This window comes from Gallus gallus, chromosome 3, assembly GCF_016699485.2.
Source record: "Gallus gallus isolate bGalGal1 chromosome 3, bGalGal1.mat.broiler.GRCg7b, whole genome shotgun sequence".
Taxonomy (NCBI): Eukaryota; Metazoa; Chordata; class Aves; order Galliformes; family Phasianidae; genus Gallus; species Gallus gallus.
Genome location: NC_052534.1, coordinates 37,257,877 through 37,279,703, shown reverse-complemented (window position 1 = coordinate 37,279,703; position 21,827 = coordinate 37,257,877). Strand labels below are relative to the sequence as shown.

The 21,827-nt window shown below is 37.7% G+C and overlaps 1 protein-coding gene across 4 annotated transcripts in view; it reads left to right on the top strand.

The window, feature by feature from the left end:
* MTR (5-methyltetrahydrofolate-homocysteine methyltransferase) overlaps nucleotides 1-21,827 on the top strand; it is a 48,971-nt gene that overhangs the window by 8,769 nt on the left and 18,375 nt on the right. For 2 of the 4 annotated variants that reach the window (NM_001031104.2, XM_040697269.2), the window contains exons 5-21: nucleotides 570-662; nucleotides 754-860; nucleotides 2,101-2,160; nucleotides 2,518-2,612; nucleotides 7,000-7,100; nucleotides 7,445-7,506; nucleotides 8,526-8,593; nucleotides 9,765-9,841; nucleotides 11,155-11,267; nucleotides 12,671-12,811; nucleotides 13,286-13,471; nucleotides 14,057-14,236; nucleotides 15,008-15,124; nucleotides 15,242-15,382; nucleotides 17,678-17,767; nucleotides 18,456-18,608; nucleotides 19,450-19,557. In NM_001031104.2, the coding sequence (NP_001026275.2) occupies nucleotides 570-662; nucleotides 754-860; nucleotides 2,101-2,160; nucleotides 2,518-2,612; nucleotides 7,000-7,100; nucleotides 7,445-7,506; nucleotides 8,526-8,593; nucleotides 9,765-9,841; nucleotides 11,155-11,267; nucleotides 12,671-12,811; nucleotides 13,286-13,471; nucleotides 14,057-14,236; nucleotides 15,008-15,124; nucleotides 15,242-15,382; nucleotides 17,678-17,767; nucleotides 18,456-18,608; nucleotides 19,450-19,557 (1,892 nt within the window). Of the gene's footprint in view, nucleotides 1-569; nucleotides 663-753; nucleotides 861-2,100; nucleotides 2,161-2,517; nucleotides 2,613-6,999; nucleotides 7,101-7,444; nucleotides 7,507-8,525; nucleotides 8,594-9,764; nucleotides 9,842-11,154; nucleotides 11,268-12,125; nucleotides 12,279-12,670; nucleotides 12,812-13,285; nucleotides 13,472-14,056; nucleotides 14,237-15,007; nucleotides 15,125-15,241; nucleotides 15,383-17,677; nucleotides 17,768-18,455; nucleotides 18,609-19,449; nucleotides 19,558-21,827 lie in introns of those variants that run through there. The other 2 variants (NM_001396229.1, NM_001396228.1) reach the window with 1 other exon arrangement.

Sequence of the window (21,827 nt, the reverse complement as noted above, 5' to 3'; positions counted from 1 at the left end):
TTCTACTGCTGTGTTTCAAGGACGAGGAATTTTGTCTTATATTCTGGCATCAAATTGCATTTCAAACTAACGTGCTGTTGCAGATGAAAATCATACTGTTGTAATTCATCATATGCAGTAAAAATGTAAGATTTGAAATATGCTTTAAAAAAAGAAACATAGCACTTTTTAAATTATGTGAACACATGCCAGAACATTCAGATCATGTTAGCTAATAAAAAATGCCAGGATAGCTCTATGGTGTGGATTTAGGGTCATTGAGTGAGTCTTCATATATCAGAGACAAATGATACTTAGAAGAAAAATAAATTGAGCCAATAGTTTATGATTGTCTTTCGCATAGACGTTCTTCTGTCTTGTATATATGAATTAAACATCTTGGATAGACAACTTCTGTTTTAATTCTGTGCTGGGTGATCTTATGTGCTAACTAAAGTCCTGGTTTAAGAATAGTTTGATAGTTCTTGATCTCTTGATCTTTTTTTTTTTTTTCTTTTGCTTTGAGAAGGCTATCTTTGTAGAACTAGAGGTATTGTATTTTATTTTTCTTCTTCTGCATGTTGTTTTAGGAATTAAGAGATATGTTGCTGGATCAATTGGTCCAACAAACAGAACGCTCTCTGTGTCACCATCTGTGGAGAGACCAGATTACAGGAACATAAGTAAGTATTTATAACCATTAAATTATTTGATTTAGGTGATAGATTGAAACAGATACCTCCAGGTGAAGTAAACATAATTCCTGTTTTATAGCTTTTGATGAACTGGTTGAAGCCTATACGGAACAAGCCAAAGGACTTTTGGACGGAGGAGTAGATGTCATGTTAGTAGAAACCATATTTGATACAGCCAATGCCAAGGTGAGGCTTGTGGGGGGGAAAAAATAAGCTGGTTATACAAATATTTAGTGTACTACCTCAGGAAATTCAATATGGTACTTGAAAGAGCTATCCGCAACTGCTTATTAAATATGTGACAAGACTTCAGTTGTTAGCTAACATGTAGAAAGTAAGGGAATATTTTTTAATGATAAAACAGCCTTCTCCAGAACTTTTCTTTCAGTATGTGCTGTTAATATCTTTCTAGCTGATAGTGCCAGCTGTTTTCTTATTCCCAGAAGCTGTGCTCTATTGCAAAACATCTCTGAATGCATTTGATATTTTTATTTTTCAGTGTAAGCATATCTGCTCCAAGGATACTTGTGATGCACACTTGAGAGGGGATATCCAGTGTATCTCACTGTGGGAGTGGGAAAGCTTGTAAGGCAGTCTTGGCTTTTTTTTTTTTTTTTTTTTTTGAGGGAACTGACACTGCCTTCAAATTTAAAAAAGAAAAATAGGGAGTAGAGGATTAGAAGTATAAAATAGGAGGGATAAAATATTTCTTAAAATTATTCAGTGCAGTAATAGACTTGCTACGGGGCTTAAAACTTGCAATTCTATGTAGAAAAGTCAGACTGGATAAGCATATAGCATTTCTTCAGGCTTTTGCCACAGGCTGATTAACATGCAGTATTATGACTCATCCTTTGTAGATTTGAGCAGTCATCATGGAGTTTTGGTTAGGACACCATAGTCTTAACACTGTCCTGAAGGAAGTTCATATTCACATGCAACATTCTTATCCTAAGTAGGCAAGCAATTTTCAGGAACTTCAAGGGGTCATGTTGGTCTTTACTGTTAAAATTTGTGATGGTCAAAATTCTTTGCAAACTGTATGTCTAGATAGATTCAAGCGCAGTGAACGTGTACGAAGAGTAGTACGTACAACTGTGTTTGGGGCAAGGGTTGTACTGCAGACAGGAGGGAGAAGTACTTGCTGATGTGATTTGGAGTTCAGAAACATCTTGGTCTCATTTGGTTATCCCACAGTTCTTGTTTTCTACTTGTTACCAAAACGTGTGTGAATATCTAGAAGATATCAGAGGTAAGGAGAAAACCTCTTGATTGTCGTGAGATTACAGGCAATATTGGGGTTGCAAGTTGCATAAACAGCCATAAAAAATAACTAAAAAAAATAATGAAAATAAAAGCTAACCCACACAAACAAAAAATCTCAACAAAACCGCCATTAACATTTTTGCAACTTATTCTTCTCTAGGCAGCTCTTTTTGCACTCCACAAGTTGTTTGAGGAAGAATATGCTCCTCGACCCATATTTGTAAGTAATTTGTGTAATATTTAATATTTTACATGTATGTAAGCTAGATTTGTGAACAAGGTGGAGATGGTAGTTCAGTAAACCGTTCTGAAGTCCATCTTGAAATGAAGGAAGTCAGTATCTTGGAAAAGTATATTTTTGTGATTGTGAACGGAGAAACTTTAATGTGCAGAGCTTTATCAAATCAGCCTTAGCCGTGTTCAACTAATTAAAATAAGCCTAACCCTACTTCGGTTGTCTCATCACTTTGAGGGGACTATAGGTCCATCTGTTTTGATTTTCAGCATTTCATCCTTTTAAATTCTTGTTTTTATTGATTTAATTCTTTTCTCTTCTCTCTGTTCACTTGATAATTAGGTTTCTGGAACCATCGTAGATAAGAGTGGACGTACCCTCTCTGGCCAGACAGGAGAGGCATTCGTCATTAGTGTTTCACATAGTAAGCCGCTTTGGTAAGGAAATGTATCTTTTGCTTAGTAAGTAATTTGTAGAAAGTGATGCTTTCTTATTTTAACCCCTTGTTCATAGCAAAATGGAAGTTAAACTAACTGTTAGCAATTTTTATCGCATGTATTGCTATTGTGTTCTGCTGTGGTTCCCTCAGCAGAAATTATGTTTCCAAAGAACACTGAACTCTTTTAAAACATTGCTGTAAATAATTTGGTGTTTTGTGTGTGCAACAAACTAGAAATCACAATTAGGTCAGAGCATTTAAAAAAAATTGTTCTGGCATCTCCTACTATCTCAGATTGTGCAAGGAGCTAATCCCTGGTGGGCAGACATCTCCTTCTTAGAGGGAAGCAGTGTCAGCTCAGAAATGTCTCAGGATGGGTTGAAAGACAAAATACTGAGATGTCATTCCAGTGTTCTTTTTACCGAATTTTTACAAAATTGCATATATTCATGAAGTGTTTTTCTCGAAGATGTGCATTTTTGTTTTGAGAGCTCCTGACTCCACCGCTTCACTCCTGTTCTTATCTGTTGAGGCCAGAAGGGGAAAAAAAAAGTTTGAGATCAAGATTTGTGAAGACACGTACTATAGCAGATTTTTGGTCATCGTACCTGTTAATTTGAATACTATTCCCTATTTCTCTATTCTCTGTTTCTATGCCCTTTTCTACCTTTTTGTTGCTTCCTCTTGCCTCTTTATCATTTTTATTTTCTTTCAGGTTGGTTCTTCTCACACAAATTTATGAAGGAAATATATGTATTTTTCCTAAGTTATTTTAACTTAAAATATGTAATGCAGTGTCAGCAGTGCATGCTATGCACATTGTGATGAGCCATTGTTTGTTTTTGTAACAAAATTCCAGTGAAAATGCGCAATCTGTCATCTCAGTGATACAAAAGCAGAAGACTGCATTCACAGCTTTACTGACTGCCCTTGAGGCTTCACTTTCCCAGACCAGACGGTGCTCCAGAAGTAACATATGGAGCCTCTTGGAACAGAGAGGTAGTTGACTCCTTTTGCTCAGCATCACAGCTTAGTGATGTGTATTTGGCATGAGTCTATCTCAGATAAGATTGCTCATAACTGTCTTCTCTCTGAAGGACAGAGAAGGGCACTGGAGCAGAAATTAAGGATTTGTTAAACTATATTTCATAAGAACTGTCTTATATGTCTGAATGCTTGGGGCCTGTTTCTCATTTGTGCAAAGGCTGCTATACAGCATTGTGGCAGAAGGCTCTTAGTTGTGGGAGCAGATTGCATTTAACACTTCATCTTGCCAGGCTGACAGAGAGTGTCTTCAGGGTTGAAGAAAAAGCTGATCAGGCGTAGTATCCGAGGGATTGTGTTTGTGTTCACAGGGACCTGTTCACATATTTGCGTTTTGGTTTTGTATTTCCTCTTTAGGGTGATGTGTTGTCCTTCAATCTGTTTGGTTTGGGGTCTGCCTAAAACATGTGTCCTCTGTGTTTAGTTGATAAGATAGTGGCTAAGAAATGTGTAAACTATTATTATAAGTACTGAAGGATATGTTGCCAGATGCTTGCTGTAAAGGACGTGCAGGTATGGAATGAGTTTCCTTTGTGTTATTTCTACTCTGTTACTGTTAAGATATGTCCTGAGTTCAGCTCTCTCATGTGGTGTTTGTTCTGGTTCCAAGGGCACTCCACAGTCTTAGCTTTCACAGAAGCTGATGTATCACTTATGTGAAGAAATGAGCAAGGGAGGGAGACCTCATTCAGGATGAGGTTGTGATGGTTATTACATCTTTCAGCGGCACTGTGAACGTCTTTCAAGTTTTGCAGTGCTTGCAGGATGGTTTCTAGAAACCAGGATCACAATGAAAAAGATCTCTTATGTACCTTCTGAAAGATAAATTTTCATTTTTAATATCGGTATAGACATTTTGAGTAAAAACTGCGTTTTTGTATCTGTGGCTGAATGAAGGAAAACATGATTGTACCTCGTACGTTGGTAGAATTGTGAGAGCTTTAGTCATGCAAAAAAACTACAGCAGAAGCTGTAGTACTGTCTGCGTCACTAAGATGTAAGATAATGTGCTGAGCAGATTCAGTTGCCCAAGCTTAGTGCTGCTCTGGGGGGATGCACTCAGTGTTTTTTTCAAAGTTGACATAATTTATGTATAATTTCTGAGCAGAGTTATTGAGTTAGTGGCTTGAAGCAATTCTTGCTCTTTCAACCATTTTTTTTTCTTCTTATTCCTTGGTATGAGGCTCTTTTTCAGTCTGTTTTCTCATTACACGTGTTTTCTTTTGCATCCAAAAAATAGCTGTTATGTTGCTGCAGTTTGAGCTGAACTTGGTAAGGGATGTTAAAAACAAGAAGGGATTCTACAGGTGCATAGGTCAGAAGAGACAGGCCAAGGAGAGCATACCTCCTCTGCTAAATGAGAAAGGAAAACTGGCTATAACAGATATGGAGAAGGCTGAGGTACTCAGTGAGTTATTTACTTCAGTCTTCACTGGCAGCCCGGAATCTCACATACCTGAACCTCTAGGTGGGAAGTGGGGGAGCAAGCATCTCCCCACTGTAAGGGTGGTGACCAACTCATGAGCCTGAATGTGTACAATTCCGTGGGGCTGGATGACATGCATCCCAGGGTCCTAAAGGAGCTAGCTGATGTGGTTGCCAAGCCACTCTCCATCATGCCTGAAAAGTCCCAGGGGACTGAAGAAAAAGAATCAGCACTCCTATTTACAAGAAGGGTATGAAGGAGGTCCTGGGGAAATAAAGGCTGGTGAGCCTCATCTCTGTGCCTGGGAAGATCATGGAACAGACCCTCCTGGAAAACATGTTAAGGCATGAGGAACGAGCAGGTGATCCAAGTCAGCCAGCATGGCTTCAATGAGGGAAGGTCATGCCTGACCAATCTGGTGGCCTTCTATGGTGAAGCGACAACACTGGTAGACAAAGGGAAGATGACTTATGTCATCTACCTGGACTTCTACAAAGCCTTGAACATGGTCCCCCACCACATTGTTACCTCTAAATTGGAGAATTTGAAGGGTGTGCTATTTGATGGAGAAGGAATGGATTGCAAGGTTGCAGTCAGAGGGTGTGGTCAGTGGCTCTGTGTCCAGGTGGAGGCCAGTAATGAGCACTGTCCCCCAGAGGTCTGTCTTGGGCCCAGTACCCTTTAACGTCTTTAGATGGTGGGATTGAGTGCACACTCAGCAAGTTTGATGATAACACCAAGCTGAGCAGTACAGTTGATAAAGCAGAAGGAAGAGATGCCATCCAGAGGGACCTTGATAAAAGGTGGGCTCTTGTGAACCTAATGAGGTTTAACAAAGCAAAGTGCAAGGTTTTGCACTCGGATCAAGGTAATCCCAGATAAGTATACAGGCTGGGAGAAGAACTCCTTGAGAGTAGTCCTACTGAACGTTCAGTAGTAGTAGTACTACAGAGCAGTAGTAGAACTACAGAGGGGTCCTGGTGGGTGGAAAAACAAAACATAAGCCAGCAGTTTCTGCTGCAGCATGAAAGGCCAATGGTACCCTGAGTTCCATCAGAAGAGGGGTGTCCAGTAAGGAGTTGATTGTTTCTCTCTACTCTGCCTTTGTGAGGCCCCAGCTGGAGTACTGCATCCAACTCTGGGGCCCCTAACACAGAAAAGGTGTTCAGCTTTTTAAGAGGTTCCAGAGGACGGACACAAAGATGATCCAGGGGCTGGATCACCTCTCCTGAGAAGACAGTCTGAAAGAACTGGTCTTGTTCAGCTTGGAAAAGAGAAAGCTGCAGGGATACCTCATCAAGGCCTTCCAGTATTTAAAGGAAGTTTATAAAAATGAGGGAAATCAACTTTTTACACAGGTAGATACTGATAGGACAAGGCAGAAAGGTTTTAAACTAAAAGAGGGGAGCTTTAGATTGGAAGTTGGGGGAAGTTTTTACTGAGAGAATGGTGAGGTGATGGAACAGGTTACCCAGAAAGGTTGTGGATGTGCTGTCCCTGGAGATGTTTAAGGCCAGGCTGGATGGGGCCCTGGGCAATCTGATGTGGTATTTGATCTAGCAGTTGGAACTCGATCCTTGAGGTCCCTTCCAACCCAAGCCTTCTATCATTCTATGCAGTTGTTTTCAGGATGTTGTCTCTTTACTCCTTGATTGTGAAACCAAATTTTGATTTATTGTTCCCAGTTCAATTCAGACTTGTCTCCTTCCCCTTGGCCCTTTTCTTCTTTCTGATGGTTCTCCTTTTACACAAGTTTGTTTTGTAGATGGTGATTAAAGAAAGGAGAGATGGGATTGGTGTTCTTGAAGATGACTGTGCGAGTTAATTGTTCCACTACTAACATTCAATTGTCTTGTGTCTAATTTTATCTGATGTTTTAAGCTGAAAAAAAAATATTTTAAATTCTGTCTTTCAGCATTGGCCTAAATTGTGCTTTAGGAGCAGTTGAAATGAGACCATTCATTGAAACAATCGGAAAATGTACAACAGCCTATGTCATCTGTTACCCCAATGCAGGTGTGTTGTGTGTACATGCTGCTATACTTACAGGGGGAAGAAATGTAACAATTATATCTCATTAGATATTAGAGTTGAACTACCTTGAAAACATTACTGTTCCTGCCATTAAGAAGAGTTAAACAATTTCCTAAATTGCTTAAAATAGCTATTGTTAGTTCCGTGACAGTGAATCTCAAATGCTCTCTCACATAATTAATAACCTGTTGAGTAATGATTCCAAATGCAATGAGGAATTCTAGCCTTCACATAAGTGTAGCTTCTTTAAGTATGTCTTTTATGGAATGTAATTCTGTTCTTGTGGGCTTTAACAAGTTGTAATGCAAAGAAAATTATTTTTCAAGGTCTTCCCAATACTTTTGGTGGTTATGATGAAACTCCAGAAGTGACTGCAAAGCACATAAAGGTATGCGGTATTTATTGTGAAAGTGTCATAATTAATGTACTTGTAGACAACAATTCTTTGCTTATATTGGATGCATATTCGTTACAGTACTCTGTTTCTTTTCCTCATTTGGCCCTATATGTCATTTTGATTGTTTATAGACAGTTCACTGAATGATAGTGCATGTGAGATACCAGGTTAGGACAAACTAGGAAAAACTTAAGAAATTGAGAACTATTTTCTCTTCAATTTGAGTAGTCTTCTTGCAGCTTTATCTGTGGATGTTACTCATTTGTGCTTCTACGTCATCACTTTCCTGTTTTGGACTCATTCAAAAAACTGAGCAAAAAACTCAAAAAACTCAAAAAAATTCAAAAAACTTTTTATGAACTTGGTGAAGTTTTACAGATTTGTTTGGGTAGAACACCTGATGCTGGAGATGTCCCAGTGCAAGGTGCCTTTTCAAGTGCTACTTGATACGTGCAAGACAGAACTGTGTGGCTGGTGTTGCAAAAACACAGTGTCTGTTGCATGTTAATTCCCTTTTATGCTGTAGTACGTGTGGTCTTTGATATTCTTATAAGTTTTTATCTGGGGCTTCAGTATAAAATAGACTAGTTTCAGACTTAGTTTCCTAAAGTTAAGTGTTGGAATTTCTGGCTAGCCCTGAGTGTCCACATTTCTGCTCTTTAGAATTTGTTCTGAAATAATATTTGTTTCTTCAACTATGTTTTTTTTTCTTGTGATCTCCAGAATTGCTTAACATTTGAGGGGGAGAAAAAAAAGTATATATCTGTGTATGTTTGTGTGTGCATATATGTATAAATATGCATATATGTATAAATATATATATATATATGCGTGTGTGTGTGTGTGTATATATATATACACTTTTTTATATATATAGAATTTATATATATATATATATATAAGCATATATACTTTTATGCTTTTTATATATATACTTTAATATGTATATATTTTTATAAGATGCCTGTATTAACTTAAAACTAAATTCTCTGTTTCCCTCCCTTTTGCAGAATTTTGCATTGGATGGTTTGGTCAACATAGTTGGAGGTTGCTGTGGTACTACACCGGCACATATCAGGTATCTAATGAGCTATGACTTAAGGTGCACTGGAAATTAAATTAAATGCTGCTTCTGAGGAGCAATATTCCATGGTTTCTTACAGTTTTCTGAAAAGATGGATGACAATAAAAAGAAAAGGAAAAAAAGGCAATACATGGAGTAGATCCTGGCTTTCACACTAATGTGTCTCTTGAAGAATAAGTAGAGACATGGTTCAAACAAGGATTATACCTGTGCTTTTTTGTTGTCTAAAATTCTTGTTCTATAATTATTCTTCCCTGTTCACCGTTTGATAGAATAGACTTCATATCTTTTCTTCATTACTCTTTCTGTTCTTCTTCTTTCTGGCACTCTTACTTGTAATAAAACTTAAGGTTTCCTTTGATGGTTGAAGAAATTATAGCGGTGTGCTGGGGGAGTGTATGAAGAAGAGATCTGGGAATGTTGTTCATCTGTATATATTACTCGTTTGCGCTCTTACATTGTTACTTTTCTGTTGGGGAAATTGTTCAAAAAGCTGAGCAGTTTTTATGAACTTGGAATTTGGAATGGGAATGTTGAATAACAGCCCTGTTGATTGTCCTGGCCCCTCAGAAAGAGTGTTTCTCATCTTTCTTACTACAAGTAGGTCAGTGGAAAAACTTCCCTTTTTCACCTAGGCTTAAAGGAGAAGGGGATATTATGGTTTATTTTTACTCCGATAACAAACTGAGAAGTGTGTAGAGAACAATGTGTGTCACTTCTGCCTGGAGCAAAGAGAAAGATGATAACTCATGGTCATCATGAGTCGTTCCAGCGACCGAGGAAAAAAATCTTAGCTAAGAACAATGTTTACAGCTTGTTTTTTTTTGTTTGTTTGTTTCCCTCAGCAATTGTGTGGCTTGGTAAATCAGGAATATAGTAAGTCAGGATGTTTGAAGTGAGGGCTGATGCTAATACCATAAACTTTCCCATTGACAAAATACCTTGCATTCTGTATTTGATGGATCCTCATTTTTGTAGGTTTCCTGCAAATAGTGGTAACAGTATCTTCTAGTTAGCATGTTTTTGACTTTGGCTGCACAAAGTGAGACATGCTAACTAGTCTTGTCTGCTACAGGGCTACTATATGTCTAGTATATTATGTTTGAGTATTGGTTCAATTTTAATCAAAAACTTTCCTCTTTGCTTTCTTCTTTCTCTAACACAGGAAAATTGCTGAAGCTGTGAAATTATGTAAGCCTCGTGTTCCACCTCCTCTCTGTCAAGGATATATGCTGCTGTCAGGTAAAACAGAATGTAGCAGTTTGAGCTTTATAATGCACGCAGCCGTACTTTATATATTAATTAACTGTTTCCTGCTGATCAGAATGATACTATGAGTTTCTGATTCTACCCGAATCCAGCAAGCTTATAATGTACAAGTTTATCTAAGTCTTACTTACTGCATTTAGTATAATATAATCAAGCCAACATATTTTACTCAGGAAGTCTCAAATGTATTGTAGTGGTGAGTATCTTTAACTCTCCCGCACTGCAAACTAAAGATAAACTGAGAGAAATCAGGTAATCTGACTGCAGTTGGTGGCAGAGTTGGGAAGAGGTCCTTGTTCACCTGCTGTGAGGCAGCTGCCCTTTGTTGCCTCAGGCGTGGGTACGCTTGTACTGGGATAGTGTTGCAGTAATACACATCTGGAACTTCTTTTGTTTTAGCTAAATCTGAGCCAGTATGTTAAGAAGCTAGGCCTTCCTTTAAAGTCTTCAATTTAAACAGTTCCTTCCATATAGGTAAATCACTTAGGCATAAATTAAGTCATGACTGGCTCAGGATTTAATCCAGTAGACTACTCTGGCCTGCCATAAAGCTGGCTTATCACCGAGTTACCTGCTACCCAAAGTTCCTCCTTGGCTGGTTTATCTGAATTTAGGATTTTGGGTAAGAGATGCCCTTGTTTCAGTTCAGTTCAGTGGGCTCTTTCTCTGGTCATGTTAGTCATGAGATAATGTAGTTAGAAGTTGAGACAAGATGTCTGTGTATCTGCATATGCACAGAAGCTCAGAGATTCATTGCTTTGTGTCATTTATATTGGACAGATTATAATCATAGGATTGTGAGTTAGAAGGGACCTTTAAAGACCATCTAGTCCAACTCCCCTGCAATGAACAGGGACACCTACAGCTAGATCAGGGTGCTCAGAGCCCCATCCAGCCTGATTTTGGGTGTCTCTAAGGACAGGACATCCACCTCATTTCTGGGTAACTGGTTCCAGTGCCTCACCACTCTTATTGTATTAAACTTCTTCCTTATATCCAATCTAAATCTCCCCTGTTCTGGTTTGAAACCATTTTCCCTTATCCATTCAACAACACATAGGAGGACGAATCATTGAGGAAGAGCAAACATTTGGTGTTTGTTGGAAGTTGTTTTGTTGTATCTCATTGCCAGTTGCTCAGTAAACCTGTGCATGCCCTGGTGTGCTGAGAAATCACTATTAAAGTAATAGAAACTTCTAATTTACATCACAGAAAAGTGCTATTGTTTTTCTTGCAGTGTTTTCTTTTATGTTTTTACAAGTATGTTCAAAAAATATCTTTTCAAGGTCTGGAGCCATTCAGGATTGGGCCATACACCAACTTTGTTAATATTGGCGAACGCTGCAATGTTGCAGGATCACGGAAGTTTGCTAAACTCATCATGGCAGGCAACTATGAAGTACAGATTTTAACAATAATTTTAATAGATGATGTTTTCAATTTATTTATCTTTCTTCATCGTTCCACTGTATTGTGTTATTAGTAGTTTGTTTTGCTGGCAAAAAGTGCCGTTCTACAAAAGTAAGAAAACAAGGAGAATACATTTTCTTACTATCCTTTGTTTCTGTGCTTACTGGCTTCTAATTAACTGTGCAAGAACAGTCTTACGTGCTTACAAGTGTCACAGTAAACATGACTTAACTTTTTGAATTAAATTACACAGCAGACTATTCTACGTGGTAGACAGTGCTGTATCTGGGAGCAGATTTGTAGATGAGGGGAAAGGAAAGTGGTTGTAATCCCTCTTACTTCCAACCTGTGCGGTATGTCTGATTTGGGATAGTTTGCAGTACTGTGCAGCCCTCTTTATTTCCGTCTCATCTCCGATCTTGGTCAGCATTTTGTTTGCACCTGATATGTACATAACTTTGATCACTGGCTCCAGCATGCTAAATTAGAGTTGTTACAGGAAAAAAAAAAAAAGAAGGATGTTTAGAGGGTAATTGGTATCTTGAAACAGCAGAAGGGCAGGAATGTGAAGACCGGAGGGCTCATTCTTTAAGTGTGTCAGTTGTTACTGTAACATTAAAACAAGCAGTAGAGTAACATTTCTTGACAGCTGAGATTCTGCCCTACAGTATGCTTTGCTCTTGATGCAATCAAAACTTAAGTCTTAGTTTGCTTGTTAGAAAGTCTGACTCAAGTTCTTACAAGTCATGAGGCAGGTTTGACCTATTTAACGCCGAAAGCCTCAAACACAGGTTGTTAGGATTCATGAACAGCTGTAAAACTATATTTTTTTTCTTGCCTGTTACAGATTGACAAAAAGAAAGGGAGCTGACAAGTCCTGGATACTTGGTCTGAAGGGAAAGCTTTAGTTCTTAGTACTTGGTGATGATTCTGCAGATGGAAAAAATGCCAAATAACCTCCAAAAATAAACTACTCTGTGTTATAAAAGAGCATAGCTTGTGATGCCAAAGACCCTTATTTGATACTATCACAGTCTGTTTTCCTGTAATCATGTGCAATCAGAAGTCCTTGTTACCATGCAAATCTTAGCTCTTTCAATTATGTGTATGACCAGCTGTCTAAAATCTGTCACATCATATTTATTTTCTCATGTTTTTGTGAACAAAATAGTTATCAGTTGTGCTGTGCTAGCAACTTCTGTTACATTGCTGTATGTAATAAGCCACTTCCTTATTTTTTGAACTGTCCTATAAACTCCTTTTTTTTTTTTTTTTTTTTTTTTTTGATAATTTGTAGATCTATGCATTTATTTTGAAGAAGTGAAATATGATGGTGAGAATGAGCAGGCTGTATTCTGCTGACTGCTTTTTGGTTTTGAATCTCTACTTTAGGAAGCCCTGACTGTAGCCAAGTCCCAAGTTGAGATGGGAGCCCAGATTCTTGACATCAATATGGATGATGGGATGCTGGATGGACCTTCTGCAATGACTAGATTTTGTAACTTGATTTCTTCAGAACCTGATATTGCAAAGGTTGTAATGGAGTCACTCCAAAGCACACTAGAGATGACTTTATTGAGTTGGAATTTGCCTTTCAGAAAATCTTGATTTATCAACCGATTTAGATGCTTAACAAACACATGTAGATGTTACCCAAAGACGGAAAGGTATCATAGTAGGGAAGGCATCTGAAGGGAATAGAGATTTTAACAATCTGTATCTGATTTCAGCTAAGTAAATGCCATTCTTTTGCATTGGTTAGAGAAACTTAGTGTAGGTTGCTCTTGCAGCAGTTATGAGTATAAAGGAATTGTCATAGAAATTCTTGAGTTAAACTTGCTCTGAGTTTTGTGTTTAAAACAAATGGTATCTACAGACACCATCTGAAAATTTGTTATTCATAAATGCTGGTAAATGTGCATGCATTTTTGCGTCCAAATAAAACAAACAACATATGAAACACTTAACTCGTATATATCCCATTGTTCATCTTTCTGTTCTGTACAGGTGCCGCTATGCATTGATTCCTCAAACTTTTCAGTGATAGAAGCAGGTTTGAAATGCTGCCAAGGAAAATGCATTGTAAACAGCATCAGTCTGAAGGAAGGTGAAGAAGACTTTCTGGAGAAAGCAAGGAAAATTAAATTGTATGGAGCAGCTGTGGTTGTCATGGCTTTTGATGAAGTGGGTCAGGTGAGTGTTACAGGAAGGCATTTTTTTCTGGAGCGTATGTCTTCCTTACTCCTCTGCAAGATGAGGTTGTTTTGTTTCATTGGCACACGTGATATAAAGAGGTCTATATGTAGTCTTAGCAAGTGTTTCTTTTACTGGTAGTGTGTTTGAAGAATTTCAAGTTCTGCTTCAAAGATGGTTCTGCTAGCACAGATGTGTCTCTTGCTGTTCTACCACACTTCCTGCTTTCAGAGAATATTTCTTTTATTCAGAAACTGAGTTTTGAATATGAATGGAATCTCTGGATTCACTTAGTTGTTTCAAAAAACACATATTAAACTTCACATTGGATGTGGAATGGGAGCAAAATTAGTTTTAGCTCATTGAATCAAAACTCTAAATGAAGGTGGGGTGTTAGTGGTGTTTTTAGTAAAAAAAAAAAAAAAAAAAAAAATCTTCTGTGTATTTGTATTCTAATGCTTATGATGTTGAGACTGGGATTCCATACTCCTGAGCCAGTTTAATTGTAAATGATTTCTGACGGGCTTTATATTTATATTTTGTGCTGTGTATAACTTTCACATCAGAATTCTTTTTCTTCACTAGGCAACAGAAACAGAAACCAAGATTGCAATCTGCTCCAGAGCATACCACCTCCTTGTGGAAAAAGTACACTTCAATCCAAATGATATAATATTTGACCCTAATATTCTGACCATAGGGACCGGAATGGAAGAACATAACCTATATGCCATTAATTTTATCAATGCTACTAAAACCATAAAAGTGAGTTTTAAGCTTATTTTAACTCAAAGTATTTTATTGGGGTTATTTAAAAGGAAAACAAACAAAGACTACCACCACCAACAACAAAAATCATCACTGCAAATAACAGCTATTTTAAATTACCAAGGAGGCTGTTCCCTTGGAGCAAAGCAAAAGTAATAATCACATTCAGTGTTCTAGCCAAAAGGATTTCTTTGAAGGCTTGCAAAAGTTGTCCTTGTACCAAAATTTCAGTTACTGTGTATGGATTTGTACCATTACCTGACCTTTTATTTAGCTAAAATTTGTCTAAGAAAAATAGGCCATGAACAATATCACCTGAATACAGCTATGAAGCCAACTTGATCAGTCTGGAGATGCTCTGTCAGTAGCAGTCCAGGATTTGAACACCTCCACAGGATATTTTGTCACCCCTCCTGTTTCAAGAGGGGAGGCTGTCAGGGGAATGGAAGAGCCACAATAGTTCTGCAAGGGGGACATCTGGAATGCTGCTGACGGACAGCCTATGTATTTAGAACAGTACCAATGAGGATGATGGTAGTTATTTACATGTAGCTGGAGTGGATCTTTCCTTTGTGTTTGTAGCCTTTCCTACAGATATTTTAACTGCTTTTCATGACTTCGGGTAACTGGAAGGATCTGGAACAGGGAAGAGGGTGCACAACCAGTGCATCATCACTGAAGTACCCAGCTTTTTTATGGACTGAATGCTTTGTTTAAGTTTCGTTTTTGGAAAGCCTTTTTCTAAAAAGCTGTGTGCAATTCCCACAGGAAACACTGCCAGGTGTCAGAATAAGCGGGGGTCTTTCCAATCTGTCTTTCTCCTTTCGAGGAATGGATGCCATTCGAGAAGCCATGCATGGGGTGTTCCTCTACCATGCAATTCGGGTATGACGTGTTGGCTTCCATATGTTTGTGCTTGGCAAATGCAATGCTGTATCTGACAGCTATGTCTGGGGGAATTCCTGTATGGTGGTGGGTTTTTTTGTTTGTTTTGTTTTTTAGTATGGCATGGATATGGGAATTGTGAATGCTGGGAATCTGCCAGTGTATGATGACATCCACAAGGAATTGCTACAGCTATGTGAGAATCTAATCTGGAACAAAGATCCTGATGCGACAGAGAAGCTTCTACGTTATGCTCAGGTAACTTTAAATTTTCAGTTTTGGATAGTTGTTAGCTTAACACCTGGGCTTTAGTGCTGGTGATAGGTAGATGAGCCTCTGAAATGCACGTCTGTCAATATAAAGGTATTAGAAGTTCCTGATAATGCTACAGCTAGTTGAGTTATTAGTATAGAATAAAATGTGAACTCTGTAACAGATGGAGCCCATCCAGTCTTGCAGTTGCCTTAAAAGGTCCAGGGAAATAAAATTGGGAATGGCCAACCCACAGCCAAATCAAATGTTGGAGCTGGAGCATAATTGGAAAGCGTGCTGTGAGAGGCAGAGAGTAAACCTATCTCACTAGTGGTTGGAGTATATGTAAAAGGTGAAGATCCTGGCTTCCAGTTCAAATTGCTCATGTCAGTGAGGATCAGCTGTTAGTTGTTTTTGAGATCCTGTCATGGTTGTATTAGTAAAAGACACTAATTAATCACTTGAAGATTTCTAGTTTATAAGCTATAGGATAACTGTTGAAATCCTGTTCTGAATAGAACCTACAGCAAAAATCTCTGAGTTAGGTGTCTCTTAAGTGTGCAAGTGTCCACTTCATTTCCTGGTAGTATCACTTCTGTGCATGGCTTTATTTGATACATAGTTTGCACTATGGTGCCTGCTTTTTAAGAAACAATGACCGCACTTTCAAAACTAGTACAGGAATACTCTCCCTATCCCTTGTGCTTAGGCTATTTTATATGGTGTTCATAATTTATCTAAAGGCTTTCTTTTAACACAAAATAGTATTCACTAGTCAGAAAGTGCAGATATTATCTTTATTTCCAATTATTGTAGTTTATTCTGCATAAAGAACATAGAATGTGCTGTCCTATTTCAAGGATCATACCTCTAATAGAGTGCTAGTGAAGTGTTCTCCTAGCTCCTTTGGATAATAGTAATGTACCTTATCAGCTGCTTGAATGCTAGGCCTTCAGGGAGAATGAAGAACTTAATCTTTGCGAATTTAGGTTATCAACTTTCATCTGAAGTTTGAGATGAATTTTTTTTTCCATAGTGTGTAGCTGTAAGCATTTTCAAACAGAAATGTCTCATTTATGGCTATTATGGCAGTTATGCTGCCAAACTCTTTTTTTTCATCTGTGGCATGCAGTGTAATCATGGTTTTTAATGATCTGCATGTAGTTTTGGCCACTGTGGTCTAGTCTCTGCATGCCCACCCTACATTTCTGAGTTGAAATGGTTCCCTTGCTGAAATGTCTGGTTGGAGGTTCAGGAGCAGTTTGTACATTTTCATAGAATTAACAGAAGGGCTGAAGTGGGAAGGGGCCTCTGCAGGTCATCCAGTTCAGTGCCCCTGCTCAGAGCAGAGTCAGCAAGAGCAGGTTGATCAGTGGTGTGTCCAGTTGGATTTTTAATATATCTAAATACCTGATGATGTGGATGCTACCACCTCACTGATGAACATATTCCTTCTTTCATTCTGTTTTGACAGACTGGACCTAGGAACGAATAAGGCTTGGTAATGAGAAACTGTGAAGTTAGCTAACATCTGATAAAATTGAAACTTGTTCTGATTTCTGTTCTTAGGAGTGATATCTTATTTCCTTGACTTTTTTTTTTTCTCATGGCTTTATCTTTAAAAAGTTGCTAATGAGCACTCAAAGGTATAGGAGCTAATTGGGATCAAAAGACTTCAGATAGGTACTTGTAAGCTTTTTTGCATTGTGAGGGCCTTTTGACCTTTCCTTGGTAGTCACAGCAAAGATGAAGGGAGATGGGGAGTGTGAGGCAAAGAGAGTACATGAGGATTGGAGCCCACCAATATATGCGCATGACAAATAGTAGTTCTGTAAGTCTTCAGATTGAAAACACTTCTGTGATACAGAATAATATAACCTATTGCAGCAGGAACTGAATTGTGCCAAATTAATTAGGATTTTAAAATGAAGTGTCATGTGTGGGCAAGAAATCAATTTATATTATATTCCCAGAATTAAAACCCTAAATTAGTAATTTCATCATTTTTAGGAGCGTGAAAGTTATTAGAACTCTTCCCTTTCCACACTTTCACTTCCACTTTGTTTACATCTTTGCTGAGGTCTGTATGCTCTGGAATAGAAACGTACTAAGTGTTTGAAGTACATCACATGTGTTTGCAGTGTGGTTTGCATGTATATGTGAACAAGAATAATCTGAATTCAGAATAATCTGAAATTATTTTGTGGGTCAGTACTTAGTTATCTCCATTTCTTTAAAAGTGAAATCCATAGTTGTAGTTTTTGTGCTGATAAGCTCCTGTGGAAGTCTTTTTCTGTTCAGAATCATGCCCAAGGAGGAAAAAAAGTGATGCAGACTGATGAATGGCGGAACAGCACTGTGGAGGAAAGACTGGAATATGCTCTTGTAAAGGTGAATATGTGCAGAAGGTTGTCCTACCCAAGCAAATGGTCCGTGGCTTTTAGAGATGTATAATTTCAGTTCCTTGTCTATGAAGGCCACTCTTTTCTTGAGGGGAAAAAAAAAAAAGAAATAAAAAAATCCCTAGCTCTTACTGTTTTTAAAAATTACTAAGAATAAATACCAATTAAATAAAATAATCAACCAAGAATTACTGTGATTTTTCTTTAAACTTCACAACTTGAAGTCTGTGACCTTTAAAGTGTTATTCTGCTGGTGTTTGAACATGTTTTGGGTGGTTTGGGGTTGGTTTTTTTTGTTGTTGTTGTTTGTTTCTGGTAGAGGTTTTTCTTGTGTGTGTACTTCAACAAAATTGCACTGAGTGGCACTTGTGCTGAGGGAGCTTTTCATGTAAATGTGTGGTTCTGTTATGATATGGTTAAGAAAAACAAGCGCACTGATACTGGACACTATTACTTGGAATAACTTTGTTCCTCTGAACTACAGTGTTTTGCTTGATAAGAAAACTTGTAGTTACACATTTGAGATATTCTTAAAGTCTGGAAGTACCTAAGGTTATCTTTTGTACATTCATTGTAGTGGTGTTTTTTTTCTTTTTTTTTTTTTTTTTTTTTTATGAAGGCAGCTAAATATAAGTTGTTTTTTTAGAAAGATAAAAGCTTTTCTTTTTCTTATTCAGGGCATAGAGAAGTATGTCACTGCAGATACAGAAGAAGCGAGATTAAATCAGGAAAAATATCCTAGACCTCTAAATATAATTGAAGGGCCTTTGATGAATGGCATGAAAATTGTTGGTGATCTTTTTGGTGCTGGGAAGATGTTTCTGCCTCAGGTAAAGAGAATGTTATTTAATGTGTTTTCAAATTTGGCAAAAACTAACATAAATTGTAGCTAAAACATTCTATGCTGTTTCTTTTTTCAGACATAGTACTTGAATTGTGAAAATTCAGATACTACCAGAAAGTAGCCCTCTTTGTTTTGTACTTTGGAACTTGATTTTTTCATAGAATCATAGAATGGCCTGGGTTGAAAAGGACCTCAACGACCATCTGGTTTCAACCCCCCCCTGCTATCTGCAGGGTCGCCAACCACCAGGCTGCCAAGAGCCACATCCAGCCTTGTCTTGAATGTCTCCAGCGACAAGGCATCCACAAGCTCTTTGTGCAACCTGTTCCAGTGTGTCACCACCCTCTGGGTGAAAAACTTCCTCCTGATATTTAACCTAAACCTCCCCTGTCTCTGTTTAAGACCATTTGCCTTTGTCCTATCACTATCCACCCTCGTAAACAGCCGTTTTTTTTTTTAAATATAGTTTTGCATATTTCTTCCCTTTCTAAGGCTTTTTGCTTTATTTAGAATGTAGTCTTAAACTGGGCCATGATAAAGAGCAAAAGGGGAAAAAAGATCCAAGTAAAAAATCATTTGATTACAAGCAAGCTGGCACGCTTAGTACCTAAATCTGGGCCTGTTTGTAGCTTCTCATTCTGTTGTGAGTGATCAAAGGGATTACACAGCAAGCAGCCTATTACCAAACAATGCTCTGTCAAGATGGAATCTAGGTTTGCAAAAAAAGTTTTGTTGCCTGAATAGGTTTTAGAGTGTTCCTGTATTTATCTTTAGTATTGATTTTTCTCCCCTCTTCTCTTTTTTTCTTCTTCCATTTATCTACACAGGTGATAAAGTCTGCTCGAGTTATGAAGAAGGCGGTTGGCCACCTTATTCCTTATATGGAAAAAGAAAGAGAAGAAAGGAGAGCCAAACAAGGCAGCTCAGAGGAAGAGGCAAGACACAGTCCTTTTTCAGTAACTCTTTCATAGTATGCCATGTCAAAAACTGAAATTATTTTTTGTTAACATTTACTCAGCTTTTATGCTGAAGAGTTGATCCAGCCATATAGAAACTGACAATCTTGGCTTAATTTGAAGTTGGTCTGAAGTGCACGAAGTGCAGATTTTTGAAGCCCTACTTGGTACGTCCCTAACCTGTTGTCAGAGTGTACTGGAGGATGCCACAAGTTTTTATAGGCCCTCAATTCTGTTGTTACTTTTTGTATTTCTGTAGACATTTAATTCTAGTATTATTTATGTCTTCTATTTTTAGCATTGATCGTGGCGATTTTTTCTAATGGCTTCTACTGCTCATGCCCATGTTTCCCTTTACTCAGAACTTCCCTCTGACCGTTCTCTCAGATAAACTATCCAAATTGCATATTCTTCCCCCCCACCCCCCCCTTTTTTTTTTAAGATATGACACAAGGTCTTTTGTTATGATAGAATAGCATGCTCATTGTATGTGTAGCTATGACCAAGCTGTGGATGACAAATGCTTTACAAAAAGTTAGTTGTCTTTTCATGTGATCATTGCTCCCACTTTCTGAAGGCTACTTGTAATATAATACAGTAAATATACAAAGTAATAATATGGAATCGGAAATACTCAAATGACACAAATAAAAGATAGGTAATAAATGAATAGGTAGTAAGTTCCCAGAGAAAGGACTGTGGTTGTTGTAAATAGCAGGTAAGTCAACATTGTCATAGGACTGAGAAACAAACAAACAAAAAAAGAGTAGAATGTACAGAATCTTCTGCTCTACCCAGCCCATTGATAGAACAAGGAGGACAGCATCAAGTTTTCAAGGTACTACTCAAGGAAAATGCGTTAATCAGTAAAAGCATCTCGAAAGAGACCAATAAGAACGATCCAGAAGTGCAGACAATGAAATCTTCAGTGAAAGTTTGGGAGGCATTGACTTGTATATGAAGTCTGAAGGCAACAAAATACTTTGCAGTCTTCCTCTGTTAGACGTACCTATACAGACTAAAGAAATAAAGCTTCTGCGTCCTATCAAGAGTAAATGGATCTTAAATTTCAGTGGAAAGATACTTAAGTTAGACTGTGGATGGAACAAAATGCCTTAATTAAAGCATAACCGTATATTGCCTATGGAAGCTAAGAGCTTTTATTCAGTGACTTATGATGTGAAGAGGTTTTAGTAGGAGACCCAACCAGCTCTGTGTTTACCTGAGGCTTTGCCAGTGCCAAACAAAATATCTGGCAGTGGGCTTTGTAGTCTTGTATTGACTTTGAATACCAATTTTGCCCTCTAACATATATCGTGTTTACATTTTTTGTAAGCTATTGTCTGTTTTAGATTTTCTTTCTATCCTTTTTTATTTTAACCCTATGTTCTATGTTTGTAGTACAGTTACTGAACTTTATCGTATTGATTTTAGAACACTTATTCAATGTATCAAGTTGATCTTGAATCCTACTCCTGTCCTTTCACATCCTCTCTCCCTCCCCTAGTGTTATTCTTTTTTTTTTTTTATGGATCATCTTAGTTTACTTTGGTAACTTTGGTAACATAGGTTACCAAATTATTTTCTGATTCTTGTAGGCCTTTCCTTTATAGCATCTCCTATTTGACAGGCAACAGCTGATTACTCTCTGAGTAAAGTTTTATTAACTATATGAGCATGTGCTACAAGTACCTTCTTCCAAATTTGGTTAATGGAATGTGTGATGGGAGCATTGGAAAATGAAGATATAGGACATCTGTTCTTTCTTGGTACTAGCAAGATTCAGTGCAGTAGAAAAGTTCAGAGGAAACAGACAAGGTCTTAAAATACTCATGTCTGCTATACTGTAATTATAGGTGCAGTTTTGTTGATTAAATATTTTTCTTCTACTCTTGCCTTTGTCTGACTGTCAAATTTATGTTGTGCAGCAACTTTTCTTTAGTCCTGTGGAACATTACATTGTCTTCACGAGTTCTCAGAGGCAGTAGCTTTTATCATAATTTGATGTTTAACACAAATAAGAAAGAAGAATGGCTGAGTCTAGAGAAAAGGTGACATTTGTGTGGTTTCTTTGTCTTTTCTTCTATGGATTTTTGGATTTGAGTGGTTTCTAATTCCTCCCTTCAAATGTTCCTACTGTATATCTTTCCATTTGCTGTGAATCTGTTGAGTGATTGTTCAACATAAATGTAAAGAGTACAACCAATATTTTAGAAAGAAAAACAACCTGATAATCAAACCACACTAAT